The sequence below is a fragment of the Xiphias gladius genome, chromosome 14 (assembly GCF_016859285.1).
Source record: "Xiphias gladius isolate SHS-SW01 ecotype Sanya breed wild chromosome 14, ASM1685928v1, whole genome shotgun sequence".
Classification (NCBI taxonomy): Eukaryota; Metazoa; Chordata; class Actinopteri; order Istiophoriformes; family Xiphiidae; genus Xiphias; species Xiphias gladius.
Genome location: NC_053413.1, coordinates 14,993,459 through 15,002,373, shown reverse-complemented (window position 1 = coordinate 15,002,373; position 8,915 = coordinate 14,993,459). Strand labels below are relative to the sequence as shown.

Here is an 8,915-nt window from a genome sequence, read left to right as displayed (position 1 = left end):
TGCTGCCAGTGAGTAGCACCTCCAAAAAGCCTTTAGTGAAAGCCCAGAGAGATGAGCTCACAGTATCATAATACATGTGTCATCTAAGGAAAGGAAATGATCTGAGAGTGTAATAAACCTTCATGTGTGAGTGTTTAGTGTTGGATACAAGCTCCCCTGAGAAGTGCTTCTGCAAGCTTCTGCGCCCGCATGAACACACAAGGCAGTTTTATGGCACATGAGAGGCGCGATGAGCAAGTAACACATACTCAAAAGGGATTGCTGTGGTTCCCATGAGCATGGCACTTCACTAGCCAATTCCCCCTTATGGGGATGTTCGACAGCCAACAGAAATCAGTGGTTCTCCTGTGTAAAATACATTGAATATGAGGCAATCCATAAATTCTGACTCTCTTGTGGTCAAATACATTCATTCATACAAATGGCTGACAAATTAAAGGAAAAACCAACATAAGGTGTTGGACCACTACAAACCTCCGGAACAACTTTAGTGCACCTTTGCATTGATTGTACAAGTTTCTAAACTCTATTGAATAGAGAAACACAATGTCACCTGTTTGTATTTGCGTGCGTGTGCTTTTTATTCTCTGGATGAATTGTCAGAAAATGCTGATGTTGTCTGCACTTTTGGAAGAATGAAAAACCTAAAGAGACAGACAGAGAGAAAGAAATTTGAGGATATCAAAAATAGGGGACCTTTCAAGCCTTTCTATTTCCTTCATCGTGGTGTTGCTGTTCATCACGTTGCCCTTCAGCCTAACAATCCATCATTCAATAATCAATTCAGTCATTCAAAGTCCAGGGCGCTTATTGCCTTCATGCTTCAAAGAGTCAGAGTGTCACTGCCATTCTGGGTCAGATTGCATCAGCATAAGAAGATTTAAAATTTAAAGGGGTATTGCAGATTTTACATATGCAGTTTAGGGTATTTGTCATGGGGAGTATTATACAGCCTGTGAAAACAGTTGCATGAATTCTCTTGCCTTAAAAGGAGCTCTCTAAAGTCTGAGAGATATACACGGAGATTTACCAGATGGAAAGGGTCTATGTAAGTACGCTACTGAGTCACAGTATGCGATAGAGGATCCGGTTTTTGGAGCGTGACCAATACTATAGACTAAAAGTTAGGATATCTCAGCCTCTGCTGTTACTTAAATTTTACCATTCTTCTCACCCCCATCTTTATTATAGTGTAATACTAAATTGTAGGAAAAAATATTGAAATGGGATTTAGAAAGATAATCTGAAATGTAATCTATGAAGTATAAACTGATTTTACAAAATATTGGAGCAATTTGGACTCTTATCCTGTTAAATGCAAGTACAGTAATGGCATAAAAGAGTCAATGTCAGGCATGAGTTGGGTTTTGGAGGAGCTAATGAATAAACACAGACGAGATAAAGAGGTGTTTTCAGTTGAAACAACTGAGGAAAAATGAGCGGGGCAGTATCTTATTTTGAAAATTCAGTGTATTCATACATTAGCCAACATTTAACATCCTGTGTGAGGGGTGTACTAATGGCAGCAAAAGATGCCATACATGAGAAGAAGTCACTAATGGGTGCACAGACACCTTTCTTTCAGCCCCTTTCAGCTACTAACGGGGTTATTGTAAAGATATCTTCATGACATTGATGGAGCCACAAATCTGAGCCCACCACAAGCCTCACCCTCTTGAATTACTCATCACACTCCATCGGTCCAGTGATGATTCAAACCGGGAGCAAAGACCAGCTGAGTCGTTGATACATAACAAGCAAGAACCTTTTTCTCTTTGTTTTTTTCTTTATAAAAAAAAAACAAAGCAAAACATGCCCTCCTCATCACAATTTGTCCAAACAGTCCTTTATTACACCTGCGCCTGCACGCGCAAAAAAATCCCGAACACCATCAAGTCCGGTAACTCCAGGGGGAGACGGCAGCACAGTGAGCGTGGAGGAGGGGGGCGGTGTTTCGCAGTCAAACCGCACCAGCGCTGCTGCGAGGCGACGGCCAGCCATACGCTCATCTGGCGCTCGCGCGCGCGCGCACACGCACGCACACACACACACACACACACACACACACCAGGCGGCGGCGGCGAGGGCGCTTTGCATCATGCAGGAGGTCTTATGATGAGAAACCTGTTACACACTGCACATGTGATTGCAGGCAGCCGCGCCGCGTCCTCCTCCGCAGATTAATTAGCGGGGCGGCTTGCGCCCCTGGGAGTCTCGGACTGGGTGTCTTGATGAGGATATTGCGGCAATGGCGAAGGACAAGGCCGAAAACCGGACGCTTCAGTATCAGCAAACTTTGGTGAGTTTCGGATGAGGGCATATATTCTGTTTTCAGTCATATGTCGGGCACGTAGGGGTTTCACGGACGCTCGTGTGGCCGGAGGACGGAGCTACAGCTGCTGCTTGCTCAGCTGTGTCCTGTAGGAGGACAGCACGAGGTTGTCTTCAGCTTTTTATTGAATATTCCTATAGATCAATTCCCAATGAAATAGAAGCGTCTTTATTGGCTGATTTTCCGGTCCCTTGGTCTCCCTCTAGTTGCAGCTTTGCTATTCAGTATCCCCCCCTGCACTCCCTTCATTCACCTTGATCCACAGGTGTTGCATCACTCTCGACCTCTGCCTGCACCCACCCTCATAATGAAATCTTATCAATTTAGATTTCACCAAGCCATCACAGATTCATTTGTTCAGTTTGAAGAAATGCGTGGCATGTATGGTTATCTCTGATTACTTTATGTACAGTATGGCCTAATGGGTCATTATTAAGATCTTATTACCATTGAAATATAGGTGTAAGACTAAGATTAGAGCCTCACTCTGCACACCAAGCTCTAATGTATTTTGCTCATGTCCCGTGACTTCCTTATCGCCTCTGTTTCTCCTGCAGAGCCTGTCCCTCCTTATGCCCCCTCATCTATTCCTCTGTCATCTTCCCCTCAGCCCTTCCTGTTTGATAGAGCGGCCCCTTCTACTCATGAACTAAAAGTGGAGTGTTTCTGAACATTCATTGCCTCATGCACCAGTTTTCCCCACTCATGTCGCCCAGGACTAATAGTGATACCCTGGAGCACTTCACACAGGGATATCTATCTTGAGATAAAGGGACAGAAAGACAGACAGGCAGGCAATCAGGCAAACAGTGGATTAAAGTATCCGTCCAACCTGATTTGTGTATCTGTGACTGCAGTTGTCTCTCATCTTCTTTCTCCCTTTTCTCTCTTCTTTTTGTGTCCGTGCATGCATGTATGTACATGTGCACGATCTATTGGGCATGCGGTCTGTGTTCAGGCAGCTGTGTTGGGCCCAAATGATATAAAGGTGTTTTTCTGCTCTTGTTGGTGTGAAGATCGATGCCAGCTCAGTGTAAAGATCAATAGTAATGTAAAATGGCACCCAGAGTCTCTGAGGATTGGATCCTCTGACCATGGCGCTCTGATCAATGTCTTTTTCATTTACTCCCTCCATACCAGTCCATTACCCAAAAATAGATGCAGCTCTGTGTTTGTGTTTGTGTGTGTGTGTGTGTGTGTGTGTGTGTGTGTGTGTGTGTGTGTGTGTGTGTGTGTGTGTTTCTGCAGCCTGTGTCTTGATACTTTTTAAGTATAAAGGGGCAGCACTATTCATCAAATACCTCCCGTCAGGTGAAAAAAGCATCTGTGTTTCCTCTTGGAAAACTGAATGACATGTAGAGATACATATTGACAGACAAAAATTTAAATGAGATAAGTGAGCGCTCACATGGTTTTCCTGCAGGTGTAGCTGCAGTCTAAAATTGGATCCTGTTGTTGACAAAAGGAGCCTCTGTGTTTTATTCTTTGGCATCAGCAAGATTCAGGGGATTGTCGGTCACTCGTTTGGTTGGATTTTATCAGCACAGAAACGCTGCAGGACTGAGCAGATGACATGGAGTTGATAGAGAAAAATAGAGATCTGTCTGATAACTTCTTCAGAAAGAAGCAGCACGGAAATGTCTTCTCGTCATTCACAGTTATAGTACTAAAAAATGCCATTTCCCTCGAGTATTTATACATTTCTGGCAAGAATATTTTTACAGAATCAGCAGCTGATACTTTAGTTTTTACTGATACACTGGAATAAAAATAACCCTTTAATTTATGGCTGCTGTTTTTGCTGGAGTCTTACAATCAGTGGGCATTGCTGTGAGAATCCATTAAGATAAAATGTGGTGGGTATCATAAAATTATCATATACATGAGCTAACGACTGAATAATTGATATAATTACATTGCAAATAGCCATGATTATATTTCCAGCTGTGGAAAATCAACCCTAAAGAAAACAGTTATTTGATATGTAAAAGATATCCATTCATTTATTGTCTGATGATGTATTTTAAACCGCTGTACCAAACAGATTTCTTGGACATTTCTTAGAAAGCATTTCACAATCCTCACTAACCTCTCTGAACTCATTATCTAAAGGGAATAGTAAAACAGCAAATAAACAAGCCATTTATAATAATTAAGATTTTCATGAACCAAGCACTGTGAATGAATTCAGGTCTTTATTTTATGCAGTAGCCGTTGTTTTCTGGGCCCGGCCTGGAGATGCAGGAGAGATCCTGTGAGCGGTGACTGACAGTTGGAAGCAACCAGGGTCTGGTGCATGGGTCACTGGCTTCTACAACTGCTGTCAGGTGCAGCGTCTGCCTGCTGCCCCAGCATATTGTGGGATGGAGGCATGGAGCAGGTAAATTAGAGAAGAGGCAGGCCAGAGACTGAGAAGAGAAGAGGACAAGGCACAGGCAGTATTGTGGTGACTTGGTGTCAAAGCGTTGCAGCCCTCCATCTGAAACCTTTTCAGAAACTCTATTCAGATATGTGGGGGGTCTGGATGTGTCATATGGTTCACGTGTATGCATGCGTTTTCTCTCTTCAGAAACGTGCCAGTTTGCCTCATAGATCTTGCATGCGCATATAGATTGTTGGTGTGTGTGTATGTGTGTGAAGGAGGGTATGTACTGTGCCTACGCATCACGCATGCTTAAACGAATGGTGGTGGTAAGTTATGGTAAGTGGTAAGTCTCTGTCAGAGCAGATGTTAGAGACAGCATGTTCATGTCGTTCCAGCAGCAGGAGGCTTGAGGAGTTGGCCGGTGCAGGTATTAAAGTCATAACTCACCTGAAGAGGAAAATCTGCCACCCCACATCTCGCCTCACCCCACTTCCCACCACCGCCATTGGGCACTGCAGGAGCACAGAAATGATATACAGTACACATGGTCTTTCGGGATCCATGCACCTGTGTGTTTGTCTCTGAGCAACCTGCTGCACTGACTATCAAGACACACCACTGAGAAGATCCAATTTTCTCTCTTTCTCATCTCTTTCCATATGTGTGTGGTTGATCAATATTTAAAGCCACGCTACTTTAACAATTGTATGTAAAATACAAACACAGTGGTGCAGGAGAAGAGAGGATGGTGTTATTTTCCCTCAGTGAGACAGTGCTGGCTGCTGGTTTGCCCAAATAAAATTCTTGTATTAATTGTGGACAATTTCCCAACCACCAATAAAACTGAAAGTAAAAATGTAGAATATCGGTGTCTGAATTCTGTTTAATTCTACATAATGAATAGTAGTGCATACATTTTAGTATGTACGATGGCTACAATTGTGCATACAGCACTAAGACTGCATGTGTATACTGTTTGTGTGTATTGTTTAGAATTCAGACACAGATTGCCTCCTGAGCGGCAGTGACTAAGAACTCTGTCCACAGAAAAGTGGACTTACCATTGTGAGATCTGTTGCCTCTCTTCACTCTTTCGTGTTGTTTGGTGTAAAGTGTCACAGACCAGTCTGTTTGGGTAAATATGAGCATCCTTTTTGCAGTTTACTACTATCACATTTAAGGATTTCTGGGTCTTGAAATTAAACATTGTTACCGTACCTCTCATTGCCATTTGGTGCAGCTATCATGAGAACTTTCGTTGTGCTCTAGAGAGAAAACTCCGATTTTTGAATAGAATTTGGATAGCATACTGTATATATCTATCCAGTAACCAGCATCTCTCTCTCCCTCTGTCCCTGTTGTCCACACAGACACACGGATGCACACACTTAAAAGTGATGTCCCTTCAGGGGGGTCTAGTTCCTCATAGTCAGCATTCAGTCTGTTCTCGCACACAGAGGCTGGCTGGAGTCCATTTAAGGTCCTGTCACTTCCAAATAGTGCTGTTACCTGCACACAACTGAACAGAACACTGCAGAGACTGCAGGCAGAAAGAAATCTATCTCAATTCATTTGACTCCTAAAATAGACTGTGCTCATTGTAGTTTATCAGGTGTGTTCACGAACCAAAGAGTCCTTTTTTTCATTTTTTTTTAATGGCAAAACGGCCATTTAAAAATGTAATTTGGGGCAACTGTTGCTCTGGTGGTAGAGCAGGTTGTCCACTGATCGCAGGGTTGGCGGTTCAACCCCTGAGTCCTGTCCACGTGCCAAAGTGTCCTTGGGCAAGACACTGAGCCCTAAGTTTCCTCACTTGTAAGACACTTTGAATAAAGGTGTCTGCCAAATGAATGAATGTAAATGTAATGTACTTGTACACTCTGTTCTAAAACCCCACAGATGATGCAGGGCCTAATAATGTGTAATGATAAACATTACTTGACAACCCAAAATGAATGATTACTAATGTGAAATAAACAGCGCCAGAAGAAGTATTGAAATTCTTTATTTAGGTAAAAGTAGCAATACAAAATACTTTTCTCTTTTACTTCAGCAAAAGTATGGAAGTATTGCATACAAAATACACAGTAAAAGTATTCCTTATGCAAAATGGCTCTCTAAAAGTGTTTCATTCTTTTTATTATTATCCTATTATTAGTGACGTATATTAATATTATTGATGCATTAACATGTAAGCAACATTTTAATGCTGTAGTTGGCCAAGGTGGAGCTAATTCAAATGACTTTATACACTGTTTGGTGGTTTATTCTATAAAAAATCATCAAATTAATTTTTATTTCCTATTTAAGTTTTTATGTACAATCTTAGTAGTGTTTATAGCTTTCAAATAGGGCTACAAAATTAATGTCTTTATTGATTAATCTGTGTATTTTTTTTCTTGATTAATTGAAAAAGAATTTATACATTTTACTCTACAAAATGTCAGAAAATAATGAAAAATGCTCATCACAACCTCCCAGAGGTTCAAATTCCTTGTTTTGTCCAATCAACCTTCGGAAAACCAAAGTTAATATTTAGTTAACTATCATGTAAGACAAAAAAAAAAAAAAGTGGCAAATTCTGTCATTTGAGAAGCTGGAACCGCTGGAGTCTATTATCAAAATAGTTATGTGCCAGTATGTGAATGGGTGAATGAGAGGCGCTGTGGATAAAAGTGTGATACACGTACCAGTTTATTAGGTACACATATGTAAAGCTAATGCAGCCTCATACAACAGTCCTGCAATAAATTCTCCCTCATGAAGGTCATAATGTTCAGTTTGTGTTGAAACAGTTTTAGGGAGGTGTTGATTCAACTGTGATCATTTTTGAGGATGTAGTTTATGTTGCTGTTGACCTGAGAGGTGTTTCTAAATAACAGAAACACCTCTCTGTATAATGCAATACAGTTTAACAGCACCATTGTAGTGGAGTATAGAAGTATAAAGCAGCAAAAATGGGAATACTGAAGTGAAGTACCTCAGTTCCTCAGAATTGTACCTTAGAGGTTAAAATTACTGTGCGTAAAACCTATGCACCTGAAATGTAGGTACTTTCCTCCACAGGAAAACCTCTTTAGAATAAAATATTGCCATTTCTTTACATCTTGTGTGTGTGTTTACAAAACAATAGACAGAGTTTTCAGTGTGTATTTTATCTTCTTGTTCTGACTTCTGGTAATGCTCAATTTAAACCCCCTGCAAACGTAATCTCCGCGGATGAGTGTCATAATGTAGGCAAAACAACCTGCTCCCCCCTCAAGTCCTCTCTGACAAGATGCCACTCTCTTAGCTTGATCCTTCAATCTCGCTGACATCCACCCCTCCCCCATCCTATGTGCTGCTTTCTACTAATATGATCGGAGTGTGTGGTGTTGTATTTTCACCTCCTCAGTTTAACACGTTTGAACAGGTCCGCTCTACAGCATCAAGGATTTTCATGTTTATTTCACTGTCAGTGTGTGTTTGTGTGTGTGTGTGTTTGTGTGTGTGTGTTGTGTGTGCGTTAACTCTCAAACACTACAAAAAAGAGGAGATTAAATTCATTTTATGAATATGTATTACTGAAAAGGAGCAAGGAAGACAGTTTTAGATATTCAAGCCTTCTTGATTATAGTGTCAAATATTTGTCCTTACCGTCTCCTCACAATGAATTAATTATCCTGCAGTCCCTTGGAAATTGCTGAATAATAGAGGACTTTTTATCTCATCTGTTGTGCTAGGCTTGCACATGGTGTGACTTAAAAGTTGGCAAAGCAAGTGATGTAGCAGTAAAGTGGGGGATCTTACGCAGAAGAAAGTCAGTGGGCATGTGGGGCTCTCTTCTTGTGAAAAAGTCATTGGGTGCACGGTAAGTATTGCTGTAGAGTGAAATGTAAGTCGCAGTAGGGTAGCTGGTAAATGGAAGTGTGTCCCTTGTTGGTACATATTTGGGAACAGTATATCCGATGATAGTACTTTTTAAACATAAACAAACTAGAATGGCACTCAGTAGAGTGCATACCTCTGCCAAGGCCAAACGTTGACGAAAATGTCGAAAAACCCCCTATCTTGCAACATTAGGGAAAGTGATAAAAACATTTCTGGGATCCGCCACTTTAACCAGATCGGTACAAAAGTTTCATGGGTTCTTCGCTGGCCCATGCCCAATCCCTCCACCAAGTTTGGTGCAAATTGGTTCTGTACTTATTGTGTAATCTTGCTGACAAACAAACAAAC

The 8,915-nt window shown here is 41.4% G+C and overlaps 1 protein-coding gene across 1 annotated transcript in view; it reads left to right on the top strand.

The window, feature by feature from the left end:
- Window positions 1–2,231: 2,231 nt before the first annotated feature.
- The window catches only part of clcn2a (chloride channel, voltage-sensitive 2a), a 43,805-nt gene continuing 37,121 nt past the window's right edge, over window positions 2,232–8,915 (top strand). Inside the window, exon 1 of the mRNA XM_040142792.1 lies at window positions 2,232–2,299. Within this exon, the coding sequence (XP_039998726.1) occupies window positions 2,249–2,299 (51 nt within the window). The 5' untranslated portion in view covers window positions 2,232–2,248. The remainder of the gene's footprint in view (window positions 2,300–8,915) is intronic.